Raw genomic sequence first — 24,724 nt, forward strand, 5'->3', positions numbered from 1 at the left:
TGTGTGTACGGCGGTCAGTGCTGTGTGTGTGTACGGCGGTCAGGGCTGTGTGTGTGCGGCGGTCAGTGCTGTGTGTGTACGGCGGTCAGTGCTGTGTGTGTACGGCGGTCAGTGCTGTGTGTGTACGGCGGTCAGTGCTGTGTGTGTACGGCGGTCAGTGCTGTGTGTGTACGGCGGTCAGTGCTGTGTGTGTACGGCGGTCAGTGCTGTGTGTGTACGGCGGTCAGGGCTGTGTGTGTACGGCGGTCAGCGCTGTGTGTGTACGGCGGTCAGCGCTGTGTGTGTACGGCGGTCAGCGCTGTGTGTGTGTGTGTGTACGGCGGTCAGCGCTGTGTGTGTGTGTGTGTACGGCGGTTAGCGCTGTGTGTGTGTACGGCGGTCAGCGCTGTGTGTGTGTACGGCGGTCAGCGCTGTGTGTGTGTACGGCGGTCAGCGCTGTGTGTGTGTGTACGGCGGTCAGCGCTGTGTGTGTGTACGGCGGTCAGCGCTGTGTGTGTGTACGGCGGTCAGCGCTGTGTGTGTGTACGGCGGTCAGCGCTGTGTGTGTGTACGGCGGTCAGCGCTGTGTGTGTGTACGGCGGTCAGCGCTGTGTGTGTACGGCGGTCAGCGCTGTGTGTGTACGGCGGTCAGCGCTGTGTGTGTACGGCGGTCAGCGCTGTGTGTGTACGGCGGTCAGTGCTGTGTGTGTGTGGCGGTCAGCGCTGTGTGTACGGCGGTCAGCGCTGTGTGTGTGTACGGCGGTCAGCGCTGTGTGTGTGTACGGCGGTCAGCGCTGTGTGTGTGTACGGCGGTCAGCGCTGTGTGTGTGTACGGCGGTCAGCGCTGTGTGTGTGTGTACGGCGGTCAGCGCTGTGTGTGTGTGTACGGCGGTCAGCGCTGTGTGTGTGTGTGTACGGCGGTCAGCGCTGTGTGTGTGTGTACGGCGGTCAGCGCTGTGTGTGTGTGTGTATGGCGGTCAGCGCTGTGTGTGTGTGTACGGCGGTCAGCGCTGTGTGTGTGTGTACGGCGGTCAGCGCTGTGTGTGTGTGTACGGCGGTCAGCGCTGTGTGTGTGTGTACGGCGGTCAGCGCTGTGTGTGTGTGTACGGCGGTCAGCGCTGTGTGTGTGTGTGTATGGCGGTCAGCGCTGTGTGTGTGTGTGTACGGCGGTCAGCGCTGTGTGTGTGTGTACGGCGGTTAGCGCTGTGTGTGTTTGTACGGCGGTCAGCGCTGTGTGTGTGTGTGTACGGCGGTCAGCGCTGTGTGTGTGTGTGGCGGTCAGCGCTGTATGTGTGTGTGTGTGTGTGTGTACGGCGGTCAGCGCTGTGTGTGTACGGCAGGCAGTGCTATGTGTATATAGCAGCTCCATTCACAGGCAGCATGTGAGGGGTACACAGGTCAGTGCTATGTGTGTACAGCAGCAGCTCCATTCACAGACAGGACAGCCCCATGCAGCAGGGATCATCCACAATATGAATGCAGTGCAAGGATCAGCTGATCAGTCCCTGGACTTGTATATACAGCAGTAGCTCCATTCACAGGCAGCATGTGAGAGGCACCCAGGTCAGTGCTATGTGAGTATACTGCAGCTCCATTCACAGGTAGATCAGCCCCATGCAGCAGGGATCCACTATATTAATGCAGTACAAGGATCAGCTGATCAGTCCCTGGGCTTGATGTGTGTGTATATATAGCAGTAGCTCCATTCACAGGCAGTATGTGAGAGGCACAGATCAGATATTGTGTACAGCAGCAGCTCCATTCACAGGCAGGACAGCCCCATGCTGCAGGGATCATCCACAATATGAGTGCAGTGCAATAATCAGCTGATCAGTCCCTGGGCTTGTATGCAGCAGTAGCTCCATTCACAGGCAGCATGTGAGAGGCAGGACAGCCCCATGCTGCAGGAATCATCCACAATATGAGTGCATTACGAGGATCAGCTGATCAGTCCCTTGGCTTGTTGTATAACCTGCAAAGTACTAAGTATCAGATGTAGCAGGGTGTGTAAACAGAGGGCGAGTGCTCATTGGAGGGCTGCTGCACTACCTGGCTTGTGGATACTGCAGTGGCTGCTGAATGTGCTGCAGTCTCTGGTAACCAATGCATCTCCTCTCTCTCCCTCTGTCATACTCCAGGCGATGAGGACGCAGAGGAGCTGGGGGTCCTGTACTCTAACAGAGCTGCCTGTCATCTCAAGGATGGCAACTCCTCACAGTGCATTGAAGACTGCAACAAGTAAGCTTGCAAATTATGTTTAACACCCTTCCCTTTGACAGGATTGTAGCGAGAAGCATAGACTCCCAGAACATCAAAGCCATCAGTGTGGCATGCATGAAATTTCCTTTCAGTGACAGTGAAAGAGTGGTCACATGACTACTGGAGATATGAAAATCAGGTCACATGACCACTGGAGATATGAAAATCAGGTCACATGACCACCAGAGATATGAAAAACATTCAGATTTCCCAAGGTGCTTTGATTTTCTGGAACCAGAGTCAGAGAGGCTGAATGGGGAACTTGCTCAGGGCTTATCGGATTCAGGAGCAAATAAAGCGGACCTGAACTCAGAACTTCCTCTCTTTTATAAAAGATACACAACAGCATAAAGACAGCTGATACAAATCCTCCAATTAATCTGCAGTGTGTCTACTTCCTGCTTTCAGGGAAGCAAACAGAATCAGAATCATCTTTATTATCGCCAAGCACACCGCTAGGTGTGCCCGGAATTGCTTGTGGTTCACATGGCATGGCAGTTCAGGAACATATAACAACAAACGTATAGAGCAGTGGCAGTTCAGGAACATAAAACAAACAAACGTATAAAGCAACGATTAGAGTCTTGGGAGGTCAGAGTTTACAGATGTGACAGTCCATGTTTCTAGTCAGAGTTTACTGCTGTGAGAGAGGGATGCTCTGGGGGCCAGAGCGTCCTGAGTTCAGTGAGTTCAACAGGAGGACTGCTTGGGGGAAGAAGGTGTTCATGCGCCTAGTGGTTTTGGAGGGGATGGATCTGAAACGGCGTCCCAGTGGAAGGGTCTCGAAGTAGCGTCTTCCCGGGTGGGAGGGGTCGAGTAAGATCTTGGAGGCCCTTGTCTTCATCCTCGTGGAGTAGAGGAGATCTAGCGAGGGCAGGTGGGCGCCGATGATCTTTTCTGCTGCATTTATCACTCTGTGGAGTTTGTATTTGTCTTTGGCGGTTGCTCCTGCATACCAGACGATGATGGAGCAGCAGAGGATGGATTCGATGGTCGCGGTGTAAAAGCTGGTAAGCAGTTCCCGTGACATGCCGAATTTCTTCAATTAGGAAGAATAACCGCTGCTGTGCTTTCTTCTGAGTTCTGGTAGTGTTCTGTCCCCATTTGAGGTCGCTTGTTAAGGTTGTGCCTAGGAACCGTACACTTTGAACTCTGGAGACCTCGGACCCATTGATGAACACAGGTAGGGGTGCAGGGTGTAGTTTTCGGAAGTCCACGATCAGTTCCACGGTCTTTGCAGTATTGAGAACGAGATTGTTGTCCTTGCACCAAGTGCAGATCTTCGTGACTTCATTTCGATACCAAGATGGCGCCGTAAGAGGTGCCTCGGTCACATGGCTTTCATGGAAGCAAACATAGGGGTAACGTCCTGTGTTTACAAATTAGCTGTTCTGCTGAGACAGCCAGCTGACGAGATCAAATTACACTTGTGATTAGTCACAGATGAGGGGGAATAAGACAGGCTAAACTCTCTAAATACATACAGGGTGTATTTCCCTGTGTTTTTCTGTCCTGTGCAAGAGTTCAGGTCCACTTTAATGAACTGGCAGTTTTGGAATTGTAATGCATCACCTATGCAACATTCACGGTGCGGTGCAATTTAGGTGTGTGGCATTCCCACACGCTGCATGCCGTACGTCACCGCAAGACGCGCGCATGATTAGTGTTGTTACAGGGAACTCGGCCTGTGAACCGAGCCTTGATCTGATTAACTCCATGCAACGTTCTAGTTCAGCTCTTGCTGATTTCAATAATTGTAGATTAAAAGGAAACTTGGAAGCTGAATTTCCGATCGTGGCTCTTGCTGCCCCTGGCCTCTTTCATAGTTACATATACATAGTTATTTTGGATGAAAAAAGACATACGTCCATCGAGTTCAACCAGTACAAAGTACAACTCCAGCCCATTCCCACATACCCCTGTTGATCCAGAAGAAGGCGAAAAAACCCCCACAAGGCATGGTCCAATTAGCCCCAAAAGGGAAAAATTCCTTCCTGACTCCAGATGGCAATCAGATAAAATCCCTGGATCAACATCATTAGGCATAACCTAGTAATTGTAGCCATGGATGTCTTTCAACGCAAGGAAAGCATCTAAGCCCCCTTTAAATGCAGGTATAGAGTTTGCCATAACGTCTTCCTGTGGCAATGCATTCCACATCTTAATCACTCTTACATTATTGGTAAACTGCAATTTCCTTATCATATACTACACTGGACCGTTTGCACATGTGTACCATGGCAGGGGGCATTACATTAGTTATTTGGGTTGAAAAAAAGACATGCGCCCATCGAGTTCAATCAGAAAACAAAGTACAACACAAGCCCGCTCCCTCACATATCCCCGTTGATCCAAAGAAGGCTAAAACCCTTACAAGGCATGGTCCAATTAGCCCCACAAGGAAAAAAAATCCTTACCGACTCCAGATGGCAATCAGATAAAATCCCTGGATCAACACCACTGGGCATTACCTAGCAATTGTAGCCCTGGATGTCTTTCAACGCAAGGAAGGCATCTAAGCCCCCCCTTAAATGCAGGTATAGAATTTGCCATAACTACATCCTGTGGCAATGCGTTATACATCTTAATCACTCTTAAGGTAGCCATACACTGGTCGATTTGCCATCAGATTCGACCAACAGACAGATCCCTTTCTGATCGAATCTGATCAGAGAGGGATCGTATGGCTGCCTTTTCTGCAAACAGATTGTGAATCAATTTGAGCCTGAAACCGATTCAGCATCTGCTGAGCTGCCGCTGTCGCCTGTCCCCCCCCCCCCCCCCCCCCCCCTCCCGGGCATCTTCTCTGCATCACGGCATCCACGTATAACTTTCTGTCACTCCAGTGACAGCGGAAGTTCAAATAGAACGCCCTCTATTTGTACTTCCGCTGTCACTGCAGTGACACAGGAAGTTATACACGGATGCCGTGATGCGGAGAAGATGCCAGCCGGGAGGTTATGCGGAGAAGATGCCGGGAGCCAGCTTCAGGTAATGTATACCTGCGTCGATCGTACGCCGCTAGCGATGCGCTCCCTACCCACGGGCGATCGACGGTAAATTCCCGCACGGAGCGATCGACGGGACCGATCTATTTCGGGACGAAAACAATTGAAGTTTAGCGTGAACGATTTGACAGCAGATTCGATCCCAGTGATCGAATCTGCTGTCGATCGGCGGGTAATCGGCCTAGTGTATGGCCAGCTTTACTGTAAAGAACCCTTTCCTAAATAAATGGCTAAACCATTTTTCCGCAGATCATGTCCTCTAGTCCTTTGAGAAGGCCTAGGGACAAAAGGCTCATCCGCCAAGCTTTTATATTGCCCTCTGATGTATTTATACATGTTAATTAGATTCCCTCTAAGGCGTCTTTTCTCTAGACTAAATAAACCCAGTTTATCTAACCTGGTAAGTGGGACCTTCCATCCCTCATATCAATTTTTTTGTGCGTCTCTGCGTTAACTCACCCTTTCTGCCACCTCTGGTCGCTGCTTTTCACGTCGCGTTCCAGCTCTCCATTACTTCCCCTTCACAGAAATCGAACAAGTTGAACACTTCAACAAAAGGGCGCTAGTCTAGTTTAGCCAGTGGCTGGCTAGTGTACTGGGTAAGGGCACCGCCTTTGACATGAGAGACTAAGGTTTGAATCCTGGCTAGGGTCAGTACCTATTCTGCAAGTAGTTCAAGGCAATACTCCCTAACACTGCAGGATGGGCCATTGAGCGTGTCCCAGTGGCTGCAGAGAGCTTTGGCAGGGAACACACTTGTCTTTCAGTTTTCTGCACGCATTTTTCTGCGTACGTTTTCTGCACACCAAGTGTGTTTCTATGCAGGAAAACACGCGTGTTTTTTCACAGCAGCTGATGTAATTGATACAGAAAACTGACAACATGCGCAGAATCATGATGCAGAATGTCAGTTTTTTTTCAGCATGTGAAGAACACATTAAGTGTGAACTAGCCCATTGATTAACAGGAGTTCTCAGTTTTTCAGTGCAGAAAACGCGCACGAAAAGTGTTCCCTGCCTGAGTCTGACAGGAGAAAAGCGCTATACAAATATTTGGATTATTACACTCAGAACAGGTATATTGGTGTTCTGTTGCGTGTTACTTAACTCTACAATTCTGAAATGGGGGTAGCAAGTGCTGTCGTACTTACCTGGAGCTTCTTTTAACCCCGTAGCATTATAGTTCCCTCGGTTTTCTCTTGGCCCCCTCCTTTGTGCACATCTGAGAGCTCACCGACTGGACCAGTCAAGGGCTACTGCGCATTCGCTGCCCAGGCTTTGCACCTCCCCAGTCGTGTTCCCATTTCTGGGTGCGTTCTACACGTGCAGTTTGTAAAGACACTGCGCATGCGCAGAATGCTCCCAACCACAGGAGCGCTATCGAGGAGGTGCGCAGTCAGCGATTTTACGAAGGGGCACCACGGCACAACAAAGTGGATCAGAGGAAACTGAGGTGTCTGTAAGGCTACAGGGGGCTGGCAGAAGCCCCAAGTAAGTAAAATAGAACTCGGTCCTTCCCTCCATCTTAGGTTTACTTTAAGGCTGGTTTCACCCTGTAAACCAGCCTTAGCGATATGGTGCGTCGCATCTGCCGCATCGCTTCGCTCCGCCAGAAACGGACCTTCAGGGAACTCCGCAATAGTATGCAGTGTTTCCTGTCTGGCCACCAGCTAAGCAGGAAGTGACACGCTTGCAGTCACCTCCTGCTTCGGGGTATGCGGAAGAGCACGGAAACATATTGTAAAAATACGCTTCTGCGCATGCGCGCTGTGATGTCGTGTCGGTAATTGTTTTTAAAGGTGTTGTGTGGGGTATTTAAAAAAAAAAGACAAAAAGCGTAATTTACCTGGGGCTTCTACCGGCCCCTGCAGCTATTAAGTCCCACACCGTCACTGAAGCCCCCTCCATTCGTCGCTGCCGGTGACCTGCTAATTATTCGTCTAACTAGATGAAAAGCACTGCGGCCGTGGCAGTGCGCATCATCGGGAGCGGACTGCGCATGTGCAGTACAAGAAAACTGTACTGCGCCTGCGCAGTAAGCTCTCAGTGATGCGCGCGGGAGCGAGGACGCGCTCGGCCACGGCTGCGCAGCTGCTGTGCTATGCATATAATTAGCAGGTCACCGGCAGCGAGGAACAGAGGGGGCATCAGTGACGGCGTGGGACTTAATAGCTGCAGGGGGCCGGTAGAAGCCCCAGATAAGTGACCCTTTTTGTCTTTATACCTCACAGAACCCCTTTAAAATCCATGCATCGCCATAGACTAACATGACGTCCGGATGCAGCGCAAATGTCACTTCCGTCGTGGGGTACCGCGGAAGTATGAAATTTTCCATAGACTTTCATTGCCCGGTGGTGGGGTGCGGTAAAACTACTGCACCGCCCCAGTGTGAAATGGCGCTATAGCAGAACAGAAAAAAACTTAGTTTTGTTTTGTATTAATTTAAAAAAAAATCACATCATGATTGATGATTCCTCTTGAAGTGAACCTGTGAGGAAGGAAGCAAGAGGATATTTACTTACCCTGTAGTCTATCAGCTACCTCCATGTCCTCCCTGTCTGATCCGTTGTGATGCTGTGAATTCCGCCATCCAGCTTGATTGCAGCATGTGCTGTTCAGGACCACACGCACCTTCTCCATCACACTGCGGCTGGGGCAGTGTGTGCAGATGCAGTTACACATTACAACTGTGCATGCGGTTCTGGGTGCGTTGGAAGCACCAGTCTGTGGACTGTTTTCTGCACCGTCTGTGTTGTACCGCATCGAAAATGCTTGTAGCTACTTTCGATCAAATGTGCAATTCTATTTTTCTTGATGCTTAACCCTTTCTGGACCAGCACCCTCTGCCCCCTTAAGGACCAGAGGGTGCTGGTCCAGCAAACCGCCGCTTCCCGACGATTCGGCGCAAGTTACCGTCGCTCCCGCCGTACACGCCGCTCTGTCCCCGCCGCAGGCTGCTCTCTCTGCTGTCGCTATGACGGCAGAGCGCTGTGCGCCGGTCAGGAGCCGCTTTCATTGGCTCCTGACCTGTCATTCCATGTAAGCCAATGGGAACGGCTTACAAGAATGACAGGGCCAGGAGCCAATGAAAACTGCTCCTGCCCAGCTCACAGTGCTCTGCCGTCATAGAGGCGGCAGGGCATCACATTGCGGTGGGGGCAGAGCGGACCGAGCGACGGGGACGGGCTGGGGCACGCGGTCAATGGGACGTAGAGTTTACGTCCGGTCAGGACCGCAGCACCCCCTGTCCGCCGTAGATTTATACTCGCCCGGTCCGTCGGTAGTCAAAGTGGACCCAAACTAAAAATACAAGATTTCAGAAATTAAATCTATTTTCTAAATTCTAATAATAAATAGCAGCCTTTTTTCAGCTGCATGATGACAAATATAAAATATTTTACATTTATTGGAGAAACCCCTCCCTTCCTTTCATATTGCCGGGACAGAATCTGGCAAACTGGTGGAGTAGATGGTGTCCAGCAAAGGAGGAATTGCTAATGGCTGCCACCTGTATAACCCTAGTTATGCAAAGAGGAGGGTGAAAAGCATGCACTGAAATGCTCATAGGCTTGAAGGAGTGTTTATTTATATTTGTATGTGTCAGAGTGGTGCAACTAGATATTTTGAAAAAAAAAAATGTTTGGTTTGGGTCCGCTTTAAAGGGGCACTACAGCGAAAAACTGTAACATTTAAAATATGTGTAAACAAATACAAATAAGAAGTACATTTTTTTTCCAGAGTAAAATGAGTTATAAATTACTTTTCTCCTATGTTGCTGTCACTTACAGTATACAGTAGAAATCTGACAAGTGACAAGTCCATCTCTTCATAGGGGATTCTCAGCAAGGTTTTCATTCTTTAAAAAGATATTCCCTAAAAAAGATGTAAACAAAGATGCTGGCCAGCTTCCCTTCCCCCTATACAGTTTTTTGGCAGTGGGACAGAGCAACTGCCATTCACTAAGTGCTTTTGAAAATAAATATATCCCTGAGAATCCCCTATAAAGAGATGGACTAGTCCAAAACCTGTCACTTCTGTCAGATTTCTGCTACCTACCATAAGTGACAGCAACATAGGAGAAATGTAATTTATGGCTCATTTTACTCTGGAAAAAATGTACTTCTTATTTGTATATGTTTGCACATATTTTAAATTTCACAGTTTTGCCCCTTTAACAACACAGATATAGTTGGGGTCACTGTGGCTCTTAACAAACACTTAAAAGACAACTGTAGTGAGAATATAGAGGCTGCCATATTTATTTCCTTTTAAGCAATATCAGTTGCCTGGCAGCCCTGCTGATCTATTTGGCTGCAGTAGTGTCTGAATAACACCAGAAACAAGTATGCAGCTAATCGTGTCAGAAAAACTTGATCTGCATATGCTTCTTCATGGTCTATGGCTAAAAGTATTCATAGCAGAGGATCAGCAGGACTGCCAGGCAATTGGTCTTGCTTAAAAAGAAATAAATATGGCAGCCTTTTTATACATCTCATTTCAGTCAGGCCTTCCATTTGCAGGCTAACCAATGAACGCTGCTGATTGATGTCCACCAAGTGGCCCAGTTTCAGCTGACAAACTTCATATGGCTATGTGCCGATGCAGAGGTGAATGAAGTTTCTTCATTCACTGCTGGGAGGGTTGCCATGGTTGCACATTTCTCTATTAAGGTCCAGTGCACACCAAAAACCTCTAGCAGATCTGCTAACTCTAGAGGTGTTCAAAGCAGAATATCAGAACGATTCCTAGGCATGTTTAGGGCCCTTTTCCACCAGCGCGTTTGCGCTGGCTGAATCGCAAAGTCGCAAACCGCTAGCGATTTTACAATCGCTACGGTTTGCTTTTTAACATAGAAATCGCGGTAGGTCATTTCCACTACCGCGATTCGTTTTTTACCGGAACGCGAACGCGCGGCGGAGCGATAATTGCCCCGATTTTGCTATGCAGTGCATAGCATAGCAAAATCGCGGCCGCGAACGCCGGGGAATCGCCGGTAATTGCGATTCAGCAATCGCTAGCGTTCAGCGTGAACGCTAGCGACTGCTAGTGGAAAAGGGCCCTAAGAGAGGTTTTCTAAACATGCCTAGTGGTTTTTGTAGCGTTTTTGTGTAGCAGATTACATATATTGTTACAGTAAATCTGTTACTGAACAGCTTCTGTAACAAAAACGCCTTGAAAACTGCTCTGATCTAGTGCTTTTCAGAATGGTTTTCCACTTTCCTATACTTTAACATTGAGGCAGAAATGCCTCAGAAATCTAAAAAATGCTGCAGCCCCCGAGTTTGCGTTTTGTGGAAAAAAACGAACCTCTCTGGTGTGCAGTTGTGCACCATCCCATTCACTTTCATTAGCCAAGCGGTTTTCCCCCTGCAAGCATTTTAAAAAACGCTCCACAACTGCTCTGATGTGCACCAGCCCAAACACTTACCCAAAAAAGCCTAGAGGTCTTTGCTCATGACATCAAATAATTTGATATGTTGTTAAAATTTGGTTTGGTGACTACAAATTAAATGGTACCTGAGAAGGATGAAGAGAAAAGTTTTATACATACCTGGGGCTTCTTCCAGCCCCCTTCAGGCTAATCAGTCCCTGGCTGTCCACCTCCACCACCTGGATCTTCTGCTATGAGTCCTGGCAATTCAGCCAGTCAGCGCAGTCCGGCCGCATGCCGCTTCCACAGCCAGGAGCGTTCTGCACCTGCGCAATAGTGCTGCGCAGGTGTAGTACGCTCCCGGTGGCGGAGTGTGTTCATGCGCACTACGCCAGACCGCCTCAAGTACCTGAACTCATAGCAGAAGATCCAGGTGGCGGAGGAGGACAGCGAGGGACTGATTAGCCTGAAGGGGGCTGGAGGAAGCCCCAGGTATGTATAGAACTTTAATTTCATCTGTCTCAGGTTTACTTTGTTACACAGTAGTACTATACTCCCACATATGCACTCTCCACAGAGCTACAGGGAATCCACTGAGAATGTTGTGCACATTGAGCAGAGGTGTTGTCTATCACCCATAAACCTGGTTCAGATTGTGCATGAAGAATGTGTAATAGAGGAAGAATCTCCTTATTCTCCTGCAGAGTACCTGCACATCATTCTTTCATGTACCCACAGTTACATTGCCTAGGGCCTGATAGATGTTCTTTATTCCGTTCTGTACCTTTTGCAAGTACTCTTACCAAGGACTAGTTTTAGTCTATAAAGGGAATAAATATGGCAGTCTACATATCCTTCTCACTTCAGTTGTCTTTTAAAATTCCTAAGCGTTGGCAGTTAAGAGACGAATTTCATATTACATACTTTCAATCAACAAGATTGTAATATGCAAATTAGAGGAGTCTGAGTCGGTGGAATCCTAAACTGAGGAGTCTGAGTCGGTGGAATCCTAAACTGAGGAGTCTGAGTCGGTGGATTTTTGTACAGACTCCACAGCCCTGGTACTAGGGACATAATTTAAACATTGTAATAACTGGGACAAATGGGCAAATAAAATATGTAGGTTTTATTCATAGTAGCGAGTTTTATTTTAAAACTATAATGGCCAAAAACTGTGAAATTATTTTTTTCCATTTTTTTCTTATTATTCCTGTTAAAATGCATTTAGAATAAAACAATTCGTAGCATAGTGTACCATCCAAAGATGCCCACCTCTTTCCTGTTCTTCACAGGAAGGGGAAAGGGAGGGGTTTGGTGGGGCCTGGTGATGTCAATGTGCTGGTAGCGCCATACTATTGTTGGCGCTAGTCTAATGTAGGGCACCCAGCAGGTAACCTCATAGGGAAATTCTGCTAATGTGATTGCGTGGACAGCCTCATCTCAAAATGCTATGCTTCAGATAGGTTGTAGTGATCTACCCCACACTATTCAGTCAACATTGCTCCTTACCTTCTACACCGGTCTCAGGGTCATGCGTATGACATTTCCAAAGGGAATTTCACTGTGATCACTGCATCAAATATAAAAACTTGTGTAAGAAATGGCACAGTCCTTTATTCTCCCTTACCAACAAATAAATATCTGGGAGTGTGACATAGAGCTGTAATAATAATCAACCTGGATGACTAAGTTTGGTGTGCTGGCTGAGTGAGCGTGACATGTGAGCAGCACATTACCTGATTCTGCTCACTGCTAGCAGATGAATCACACCTCAGCTTCTCTTATCTCTCAGACAGAAATCTCTGCCCCAGGGCTCCCAGCTCCACCCACACGCTGTCCTGCACATAGCACAGCAGGTGGAGAATGATGGGAGGCAGACCTGGGAGCTTCAGTATAGTACAGACAGTGGCGTAGCAATAGGGGATGCAGAGGTTGAGCTTAGTGCTATGCTGGTAACAAACATCTCTGTATGTGCATTGAGTAGTGGTAATACTTAACCCCAAGATGACCGCTCCACGCTGATTGGCATGAACGCGGCGGCAGCCCTAGGACCACTCCATGCCGATTGGCGTGAAGTCCTGGGACGGGGTTTTGCAGGATCGCCGCTAGGAGACTGTTAGACGGCAAAACAGCCATCTATTTACATGGTACAGCGCTGCAATCTACGGCAGCGCTGTACTGGGGACAGCCGTGTGACACGGCTGTCCCACTGGGTGGCAGGGAAGCGATCCACTGTCATACGCTGAAGCCTATGACAGCTGATTGGCTGACAGAGGGAGGGTGGGATAAAAAAAAAATGCATATTTATTTTAAAAATAAAGACATATTAATAAAAAAAAAATAACAAAAAACATCCTGGGAGCGATCATAGCCCATCAACAGAAAGCTCTGTTGGTGGGCAGAAGGGGGGGAAATCACTTTTGTGCCGAGTTTTGCTGTCGTGGTCCTCAAGTGGTTAAAGGACCACTATCACGAAAAATTGTAAAATTTTAGAATACATGTAAACACATTCAAATAAGAAATCTGTTTCTTACAGAGAAAAAGAGTCATTAATTACTGTTCTCCTATGTTGTTGTCACTTACAGTGGGTAGTGAAAATCTGACAGAACCGACTGGTTTTGGACCAGTCCATCTCTTCAGGGGGGATTCTCAACATGGCCTTTATTCGTTATAAAGACACTCCCTGAAAAGGATTTATTTTATACAAAGATGCTGACCAGCCTCCATGCTTGCTGTACCTTTTTTTTTTTTTTTTTTTTTTTTCAGTTGGATGGCCAACTGCCATTCACGAAGTGCTTTTGAAAATAAGGAAAACCCTGATAACTCCTCAGGATAAGATGGACTAGTCCAAAACCTGTCAGTTCTAGCAGATTTCTACTACATACTGTATGTAACAGCAACATAGGAGTAAAATGTATGGCTCGTTTTACTCTTGAAGAATTGCACTTCTTATTTGCATGTGTTTACATGTATTTTACACAACCACAAAAGAAAAGCGTCCATGACACTATCAATACATTGATTCATAGTGTCATGGACGCTTTTCTTTTGTGGTTGTGTATATGACAGATCCATAGACATGGATATAGGTTCAGTCATTTCTTTTGTACTCTGCTTTGTGGTGTTTCAGTGCATGTATTTTACATCTTTTTTTATGATTTTCACGATAATGGCCCTTTAACTGTTTCCTTACTCTGATTACACCTCTCTGACACTGCAGCTGTCCTTAGTAGGTTTTGGGGCTTCTTATCAATAGAGTGCTTGGAGCCCCATGTAAAACTTGCACTGGGGCCCCGAGCTCCTCAGCTATGTCACTTGGGTACAGTGATATACAAGGGATGATTGTGTGACCAGCCTACAAACCTCCATCCGTAGCTGTAATTGTTGTTTTTTTTTGTCTTCATTCTTTCTTGAGAGTGCCCAAACAGCACACGGTGACCCAGAACCACACGCCATACTGTAGAAAACGGCGGGTCCGTCAGACCCTCCTGCTGGGCGGACGTTCTGCCGACAGTAGCATGGCAGAACATCCGCCCAGCAGGAGAGTCTCACGGACCCGCCGTTTGCTACAGTATGGCGTGTGTATGCGCCTTTAGGGGCTAAAAATGACCTAAAGGCCCTCTTTTACTAAAAAGCAATGCTAAATACCTTGTATTTTTGTTTACTTAAAACAGAAGGTATTTATAAGCTCCTTATACATCATCTGTTTTGGATTACGCCTGGCTTTCACGCCATTTTCACAATGGAAACCGGCGCTATGGGTGCAGTGACAGTAACGCTAAAAAAAGCCTTCAGGGATTCCTGCAGCAGTGCGAGATAATCTCCCTTCTGGCTGAAGGCCAAGCAGGAAGTAAGGCTCTCTAGCACTCACTTCCTGTGGGCAAAATTATAATTGTGCAGAAGTGTATTGAAAAAATATGCTTCCGCGCATGTGCGCCGCAGCGCAAAATATTTTTAAAAAGCTGCTTTACCATAGACTTGACATGACTTTTGGTTGCCGCGCAAGTTGCCCAGCAACGTGCTGTTGCCTTTGCAGCAAATCAGGCACTTCCAGAGGAACGCATTGTGCAGCGCCAGGTATGACATGCCCCATAGACTTTCATTGGCATAGCGTTACCCCGCGGCAAACAACACGCAAGTGTAAAAGGGGCCTCAGGGTAATAGATGATTAGCATTTTTGTGAGTAATGTATAATGGGAAATCACACGTGCTAACTTAACTACTTTATGCCCGCTCCACGCCAATTGGCGTGTACGCGGCAGCAGGCCCAGGACCGCTCAACGCCAATTGTAATGAAGTCCTGGGGCGGGATTTTGCAGGAGATTGCACGCGCCAATGTGCGCGCATCTCCGCTCCGTCAAGTCTCCCAGTGGTGATCGCCGCTAGGAGACTGTTCGCCGTCTATTTACGGCAATGCGATCTAAGGCAACGCTGTACTGGGTGTGACACGCTGTCCCCCTGGGAGGCACAGAGTGTGATTGGCTCTCATAGGCTGATGTCTGAGAGCCGGTCGCTGGGATTGGCTGCCAGGGGGAGGGAGGGTGGGAAATAAAATATAAAAAAAGCAATTTATTTAAATATAAAACTAATAAATATTTAAAAGAATAACATCCCAGCAGGGATCAGAGCCTACCAACAGATGGGCAGAAAAGCGGGGGAGGGGGGGGGGTAGGTGTAGGTTTAGGTTGTATGGCCCTGCAGCGGGGCCTTAAAGCTGCAGTGGCCTAAATTGGAAAAAAAAATAGCCGGGGGGGGGGGGGGATGGGATTTGCCTATTGTAAAATCTTTCCTCTCCCTAATTTACATTCTGTATCACATGTGAACATCTTTACTGCTGGCAGGTGATGTCTGTGGCAGGAGATGCTGCTTTTTTTTTTTTGGGGGGGGGGGGGGGCAGTTGGAAACAGCTGTTATTTCCCACAATGCAACAAGACTCCCACAGTGTGATGTCAGCACCCTGGTGCTGACATCACACTGTGAGAGGGCTTTCACCACAATATTAGCCACACAGACCCCCTGATGATCTACTTGAGAAAGGGTAAAGATTTCTTATGGGAAATGGGGTATCAGACGAAATTCAATCCTTGGCTAAGGTTTCTCTTTAACGTCAAAAATGTAACTTCTCTTGGGAGAGGGAAGCCTCTGGATCCATCCACATTCGCCTCCGCCCCTCTGTTCCAGTGATGTGATGCGGTAAGTTTGCAACCACACTCCCGTGCAAGGACCAGCTGGGTTGCACTGCGCAAGGAGGCGCCACTTGGGCTCGGAAGAAAAAGCTGAGCCTGTTCAGCTTCATGCTTGTGCACAGGCACAGGCCATCTGCACAGTGCGACCGGGCTCCGGCAACAAGTCCTTGTCAAAGGGCTCTGCGCTGGAATGAGGAGGAGGACAACTCTGCCATGAGAAGTACCCAAATTGGGCACTTTTTCTCTCTGGGTAGTCCTTTAAAGCTGAATTATTGCAAATACCTTCTGTTCTGCTCCCCAGAGTGCTGTGTGTGTATCCACAACACAGAGTTCATGTGTTATAAGTTCAGCTGGAGCAAAGGTCACAGTAAGCAGGGAGAACAAGAATTCTTCAATGTGATGACAGCATAACCATCCAAAATGGGCATTATTGGCAGGTCTGTTATGCAAATACTTCCCGGAGTGTCACATGCAGGTGCGGGTCTGTTCCTGCCCTTTTCATCTCACTACTTTGGTATTTTTTCTTGTAAAAATTATTTAAGAATTATGTGATAATTACTAACCTGTTATTCTAGAAATGTAAAGAACCATTACAGAAGAAAAAGGTAAGCCGTTAAAATGTGATAGAACCAACGGGCTAGTCCAAAATCTCATCATGGGGTCTTCTCAGGGTTTTCCTTGTTTTCCAAAGCATTTCCTGAATAGCAGTTGCTAAGATTAACTGACAGAATACAGTACAAGTGAGTAGAGACTGGCTGGCATCTTACAATTTTAGCAGTTAGGCTACTTACACACCAAGACGTTACGTTTTAGAGGACGTTATGGTCCCATAATGTGCCCCTAACGCAACGCATGGTGGTGTTGAAGTTGGACGTCAGATTGAGCCGCGTTATGCAGCTCTCAAAGCAGCCGCTCCAGGTTAGTGATAGGAAGTCCGGATCTTTTTAAGGATTCGGATCATTTGAATCGGATCATTGAAAAGATCCAGATCTTTGAACCGAATCATTTGAATCATTTTACTAGAGAAGCAGACTGGGTGAAATGACTAGCAGGACAGGACTTTCCCTGCACTGTACATGCTGTATGTTCCTGTTTCTTCCAGACAGACATCCACTGTGAACCGAATCTTTCATTGTGGTGATCTGGATGATTCGACTCACAAAAAAGATCTGGATCAAATGCACGATTTGTTCATGATCCGGACAACACTACAGTCCTACCACGAGTCTCTGCAGTGCAGTGAATATTAATTAGCCATGTGGCTGGCCGCTGAGGAGGGGAGACCTCCTCCTCCGACATTACTGAGCATGTGCAAGCAGTCTTAACACTGCTTAGCCCAGTATAACGTACAGCATGCAGCACTTTGTTTAAACGTGCTGCGTTACTATGTAACGCAACGTGGGCACTGTGAACAGCACAATTGATTTTACAGTGCTGTGAGTTAGGCTGCGTTACTGGCTGCTGTAACGTGGGACTTTAACGTCCCACTGTGAAACCAGCCTGAGACTTGGAAACTGTCATTCAGGAATGGAACCTGAACTGAAAATAAAAAGTCAAAATAACCATACACAGGTCATACTTACCTCCTGTGTAGTCTACTCCTCAATCTCTTTCTCCTCTCCTGCGTCCCATTTGTCCACTGTGATCAATGGAAATTTCCATCCTCCATTTTAAAAATGGCCATTACCCCATAACAGCTTTTAGGTAAGCACATTTTTAAACTAATATCACGCACTTGAGCCATAGGGAAACATGGACATTACCTTGCACATTCAGTTGTAACTGACAGCTGCTGATATATAACTGACAGCAACTGGTATATTCCAGTTCTGACAAAATATTGAGAGAACTGGAAGAGATCGCTGTAAGAAGGAAATGGTGAGCTTCTGAGAGGAACTGACAGTGAGGTTAGTATGTAATATTCATTTGCAGCTATATCGTGTTTATTTTAAAATGTTTTACTCGTTTCAGGTTCCCTTTAAAACAAAGAAATCCCCGTAAATCCCTTATGGAGCTGGACTAGTTCAAAACCTGTTGGTACTTTCAGATTTTAAATGCTTAGTTTTTTTCGTTGTGATCTTATATAGTTCTTATAAAGGTGTGTGTTGAAAGGGCAATTTATTAGTATAATAGTATCTTACAAATTGTACAGTCAAATTTCAAAATAAGTCAAACGGGTACTGTAGGGAGATGGGGGGAAAAAGATGAACTTACCTGGGGCTTCTTTTTCATCATAAAGAGTTTTTATTGTTTCAGAATATGTAGAACATACATCCAAATAACCGATATATTGATAGATTGTACAACTTGAAAGGAGAATGACGTTGTTTACAAAGTTTACCCCTTAGCAGTCGTTTACATAACCATATAGGTAGACAGCAAGGCGTAAGGCTTTAGAAAAGTATCTGACGTAACCAGGTGGCCCCTGATAAGGCCTCCATCAGATTAATATCGATTTACTCAAGTAGGTGGTTCTTTAATATACCAATATGACTTATAAATGAAACAATATATAACCTAAGGAAGACAAAAAAGTAACAAAGCTATATATTACCTGGGGCTTCTAACGGCCCCTGCAGACATCCTGTGTCCGTGCAGCCGCTCGCTGATGCTCTGGCCCCCGTCTCCGGTTCACTTCTGGAATTTGCGATTTTAAAGTCACAAAACCACTGCGCCTGCGCGGCCGCTTCCTCACTCCCGTTGACGTCACCCGGAGCATACTGCCCAGGTGCAGACTGTTCTGCGACTGCACAGTAGCTCTCAGTGACGTCAGCAGGCGCAGTGGTTTTGTGACTTTAAAATCGCAAATTCTGGAACTGAACTGGCGGTGGGGCCGGAGCATCGATGAGTGGCTGCGCGGACACAGGATGTCTGCAGGGGGCCTTTAGAAGCCCCAGGTAAGTTCAACTCCGTCTGTTTTAGATCGAATGTTCTTATATCAAGCATGTGAGTGACCTGATATGGAAGCGTCACAGAGGTGTGGCCAGACTTCCTGTCATAATTTTGGCCACTCCTTCCTCTGCGATGTTTCCATCTATGCCGCTCACATGTTTGCTAAGGGATCATTAGATTTGAATTGGGACTGGTGCTATAGGGCCCCTTACACATGCTCAATGAATGTCGACCGATGTGGATCAGAACCTGATCCCTCAGGCGAGATTGCAGGGCCATGGCAGTGCAGTGCAGACAAGTTCTGGTGGTCAATGGGGGGGGGGGGGGGGGTAGTAATGTCACACGGCAGGAAGGGTAAGTGGTGAGAGCAATGTCGAGAGGGATCACTTTATTAAAAATCATTTAACATTTGCTCATTGTGCAGATTGTGATTTTCTTTGGAACTGTGATGTGATCGCATACAGGTTGCAGTTTGCATTTTTTTACTGGTCTGCAATTAAGCAGCCTCAGACTCAGAAAACTGCAATGCATATTTTGTCGTGGCCAGCATTAGTTTTGTCAGCAATTTCTTGTAAAATGACTGTTCCATGGTAGCCATCACTTCCCTCGTGCATCACTGAGCCTTGGGTGCACCGTAACCTTTTTGCGGTTCACCAGTTGCCATTCTTTGCACCACTTTTGGTAGGTTCTACTGACTGCATGCGAATAGGAGCAACACATGGTAGGGGAACTCCTACTCAAGGGAGGTGTACATGAAAGAGAGGCGTTGCACATGGAAGAGGAGCCACAAGAAAGTTAGCCTAGGGGTTGAAAAAGTATAAATCCGGCCTTGCTGACCCCATTGTCCAGCAATCACAATTTGGTTCTTGTAAAAGTCGATCAGATCTGAACACATCCCAAATTTTCCCACACATCACTAGACATGTTAAAGTGACACTGCAACAAAAAAAACAAAAACCTCATGATATAATGAATTGTATGTGTAGTACAGATAAGTAATAGAACATTAGTAGCAAAGAAAAGACTCATTTTATTTTCAGTTACCGTATATAGCTGTTTATCTATAACATTGCATCATTCTCTAATATTTGCAGATTACAAACTACACTCTGCATTTTAAATGATGAAGCAGAGCAGAGCTAATGAACCTTTGGGCTTCCTGGCAGAAAAATCTTAAACAAGAAACAGTGAGAGACAGGTTGAGATAAGTGCTTCAGAAAATAGCACTGTAGCAGACCTAAGTTGGCTTGGAGAGCTCAGAGAAGTTTTTTTTTTTTTTGCATAGATAACTGAAGTTCCTTATCTTTTCCTGTACTGGAAACAATAGGAGGCTCATATCTGTGCTGCTAATGTTCTATTTCTTAGCTGTACTACACATACAATTCATTATATCATAACTTTATTTTCACTTCAGATTCCCTTACAGCAGACCTGAATATATAACTTCCTATCTGCTCTAAAAGATAAGCAGCAGCATAATAACCTTTAACGAAAAAATATAATTCTTTGCTACAACTGATAGAAATCCTGCAAAAAATCTGCAGTCTGTCTACTTCCTGCTTTCATGGAAGCAGGCGTTGTTAACATCCTGTGTTTACAAATGAGCTGCTCTGCCAAGGCTGCAGACAATGTTGTGATTAGTAACAGAAGAGGGGAAATTAGACAGTCTAAACTCTCTAAATACATACAGGGTGGATTTATCTGTTTTCCTTCTTCCCTGTGCAAGAGTTCATGTCCATATTAAACAAGAGGCTTATGTTTCTGAATTGCATGCAATTTGGAATTGGTCCAATCCAGACTGGTGGAAACTGTTTAGTTGACCCAATTTCATGCTACATGCAGTTTGCATTAAATTTGCACACAAGGGGGAAGAATTTGCATCTCTCTGATTGTTTGCACACCTCACCTACAAGAACTCGCTGTCACTCGCAGTGTTATGTGCTCCACCCCTTGACAGGTGCCATTCCAAGATCATTCATATTAGTCACTTCCTTGTCAGAGGGTTTAATGTTGTGGCCAATTGCTGTATATGGGCTGGTGCACACCGAGCAGGTTTTTTCGCGTTTTAGGGCTGGTGCACACCGGGCGGCTTTTTGGGCGTTTTCAGATCCGCTTGCGGCTGCGGATCTGCTTGGTCAATGTATCTCAATGGGGTGGTGCACACCAGAGCGGCAGGCGTTTTGCAGAAACAAAAAATGCCTGGGTGAGGCATTTTTTGGATTTCGGATGCGTTTCTGCCTCAATGTTAAGTATAGGAAAAACGCAAACCGCTCTGAAAAACGGCACTTCAGAGCGGTTTTGCAGGCGTTTTTGTTACAGAAGCTGTTCAGTAACAGCTTTACTGTAACAATATATGAAATCTACTATACTGAAAACCGCAGCAGCAATCCGCAAAACGCTAGCAAAACGCCTCATAAAAATAAAAAAAAGCGTTTAAAAATCTGCTAGCATTTTGCGGATCTGCTAGCGGGTTTTGGTGTGCACCAGCCCTTACAGCCGCTTGCGGCTTTGGATATGCTAGGGTAATGTATCTCAATGGGGTGGTTCACACCAGAGCGGGAAGCGTTTTACTGAAACGCATACTCCCGGGCTGAGGCATTTTTGGGATTTCAGAGGCGTTTCTGCCTCCAATGAAAATTCTAGGAAAAAACGCAAACCGCTCTGAAAAATGCCAGTTCAGAGCGGTTTTCCAGGCGTTTTTGTTACAGAAGCTGTTCAGTAACAGCTTTACTGTAACAATATATGAAATGTACTACACCAAAAACTCTACCCAAAACCGCAAAACGCTAGCTGAAACGCTTCATAAAAATAAGAAAGCGTTTCAAAAACCGCTAGCGTTTTGCAGATCTGCTAGCGGTTTTTGGTGTGCCCCAGGCCTCAGACAGGGACATTATAATTGATTACACACCGGTACCTCACAGGACTGCCATCTTTTACATACAAAGGGCATTTTAGCTCAGTAACCAATTTCAGGTTCACGTTAAATAATTATCCAAATGCATGATGGATATTGGGAAACAAAGCTTTTGCACCTTCCACTCTTATACTATTTACAATTTATTGCCAGCAGTGCTGAAATCTGCCAAGCTGCAACGGACTTAATGCAATTCCAAGTGCTAAAGTATGCCCAGCATCGCACACACTAGATTTATTGCATTACTTTTTACAGATGTGCTTAAAGAGACTCCGTAACAAAAATTGCATCCTGTTTTTTATCATCCTACAAGTTCCAAAAGCTATTCTAATGTGTTCTGGCTTACTGCAGCACTTTCTGCTATCACAGTCTCTGTAATAAATCAATGTATCTTTCCCCTGTCAGACTTGTCCGCCTGTGTCTGGAAGGCTGCCAAGTTCTTCAGTGTTGTGGTTCTGCTATGAACTCCCCCTTCCAAGCCCCTCTATGCACACTGCCTGTGTATTATTTAGATTAGGGCAGCTTCTCTCTTATCTTTTACAAGCTGGATAAATCGTCCTCTGAGCTGGCTGGGCTTTCACATAGTGAGGAATTACAGACAAGGGCAAAGCTGTTTGCAGGAAGAAAAGAGCAGCCTGAAACTTCAGTGCATGAGAACTGCAGGGGGAAAGAAACACACAAATGATCTCTTGAGATTCAAAAGGAAGGGTGTATACAGCCTGCTTGTGTATGAATGTATTTTCTATGTGTGGACATACTGTACATCAACCTACTTCCTGTGTTGGTGGCCATTTTGTTTATAAACAAACTTTTAAAAACTGTTTTTAACCACTTTTAATGCGGCGGGGAGCGGCAAAATTGTGACAGAGGGTAATAGGAGATGTCCCCTAACGCACTGGTATGTTTACTTTTGTGCGATTTTTTTTTTTTTTTTTTTTTTTTTTTTTTTTTTTTTTTTTTTTTTTTTTTTTTTTTACAATACAGATTCTCTTTAAAGGGAACTTAAACTGAGAGGAATATGGATGTTTGTCAGTCCTTCTGATCTCTCTGGCTGCAGTAGTGGCTGAATCACAGACCTGAAACAAGCATGCAGCTAATCCAGCCTGACTTCAGTCAGAGCACCTGATCTGCATGCTTGTTCAGGGGCTGTGGCTGAGAGTATTAGAGACACAGGATCGGCAGGAGAGTCAGGCAACTGGTATTATTTTAAAAGGAGAAATCCATATCCTTCTCAGTTCAGGTTTTCTTTAAGCTTTGTACACACATACGAGGCATGTTGCCTGGCACTGATCTGGACTTGACCCCTTGGGTGATGTTGCAGGGCTGAGGCTGTACAGACGCGTCACTAGCCTGGAGGCTAGCGACACTTTCTGTTGCTATGCGGGGAGAGGAGGACAGACGGAGCGGTAAGCAAGGAATGTGTAACAGCAGGAAGGGAGAACAGTGCTCTTGGTCATTGCTTGGTCGAATTGATCTGCTGGGTTGGCCAAGACGTTAGGGGCCTTGGGATCCAGCTGTACACGCTAGATTCTCAGCAGCAGTGGAGAAGAGCACTCAGGGAAGAGTGCGGCGCCCATAGAATGTGTTTGTGCGCCAAACACTGAAGCATACCTAGGTGACAACCGGGCGTCTAGTTGGACAGCAGTGTCACCTGATGCAGAACTGGATTGGAAGCCAGGGAATGACTGCTCGCTGGCTCCTACAGTATGTGGAGGTGTGGTGCCAGCACTGCTATTATATATGTGGGCCGCGATATTTAAAGAGAACCAGAGACGAAGCACCCTCATGTATTTTATTACATTTATCAGTGGGAACATGACAGTAAACGCCTACTCTGCTTTTAGTTTTATTCTTCTCAGTCTAATCTATCTGTTATCAACTGTGATAAGAATCCACCGACTATTCAGTCGAGGTTTGACCTGGAATCATTATAGCTGAGTCACTCTTTTGTGGAGTCTTTTCAAGCCCAAGCCTTCCCCCTCCTGGATCAGATTTCCTGCTTTACATACTGAGAGCTCTGATAATATGGGAGGGGCTGCTGCTGCAGAAAAATCTGTCTAAGGCCTGGGGCACACCAGAGGAGTTTTTCTGAGCGTTTTGAGTTTTTAAATCTGCTGCTAATGTTATCCTATGTGTCTGTGCACACTGGAGCAATGAGGTTTTGTAAAAAAACCCATAGCATTACATTGGGAAGAGCTTTTGAAACCTCTAAAAGCTCTTCCCAATGTAATGCTATGGGGTTTTTTACAAAACCTCATTGCTCCAGTGTGCACAGACACATAGGATAACATTAGCAGCAGATTTAAAAACTCAAAACGCTCAGAAAAACTCTTCTGGTGTGCCCCAGGCCTTACAGACAAATGTGGCTGTGTGATCTGTGTGCTCTGTCTGTGCAGCCAGTCATCATTATTATCTACTGTATGCAGTTTCATTACTATGAGAGACCCTTCCTACAGGCAGCCACACAGCATACCAGAATATGAAGTTGAAAGCACACAGAAGAAATGCTGCAGCTGCAGCCCTGCTTGTCTATAGTCTCATATAGCCTAGACAGCACATCCAGAACACCTCATAACCTGGAAGCAGAAAGGGATATGAACCGGCGGCCATATTGGATATTTCCTGGAACAATAATGGATAAAAAGCACTCAAAAAGGCACACCAGAGTGGCAAAATTATCGGGTAGAGCAGTGTTTCTCAACATTTTCTTGGTACGTACCCCTTTTTAAAAGCTTGTACTCGCCGAGTACCCCCTAGCATAGTAAACGTTATCACAAGTACCCCTTGACAAATAAATATTTAATCGTAGTACATAATAATTGGTTCTAAACAATTTCCAAACATTTACTATCGCTTTTAATTAGCTAAAATACTAATTTGGTGTTGTTTATGTAGGATTTATCATTTTCTAAAACTCTAAATTTGTTATACTTGGTTAAGTATATCAAGCAGGAGTACCCCCTGGAACCATCAGACGTACCCCTTGGGGTACGCGTACCGCATGTTGAGAACCTAGGGGGTAGAGCATTGATTCTTTACAAGCTATCAACTGATATGTTTATTTTGTGTGAATTGTTCATCTCTGGTTCCCTTTTAAAGGTGAAGTGGGCCACATG

General features: G+C 46.1%; 1 protein-coding gene across 1 annotated transcript in view; it reads left to right on the top strand.

Moving 5' to 3' along the window:
• SPAG1 (sperm associated antigen 1) overlaps positions 1 to 24,724 on the top strand; it is a 180,594-nt gene that overhangs the window by 71,676 nt on the left and 84,194 nt on the right. Inside the window, exon 12 of the mRNA XM_068237728.1 lies at positions 2,118 to 2,217. Coding sequence (XP_068093829.1) covers positions 2,118 to 2,217 — 100 coding nt within the window. The remainder of the gene's footprint in view (positions 1 to 2,117; positions 2,218 to 24,724) is intronic.

Source organism: Hyperolius riggenbachi, chromosome 5 (genome assembly GCF_040937935.1).
Source record: "Hyperolius riggenbachi isolate aHypRig1 chromosome 5, aHypRig1.pri, whole genome shotgun sequence".
Lineage (NCBI taxonomy): Eukaryota > Metazoa > Chordata > Amphibia > Anura > Hyperoliidae > Hyperolius > Hyperolius riggenbachi.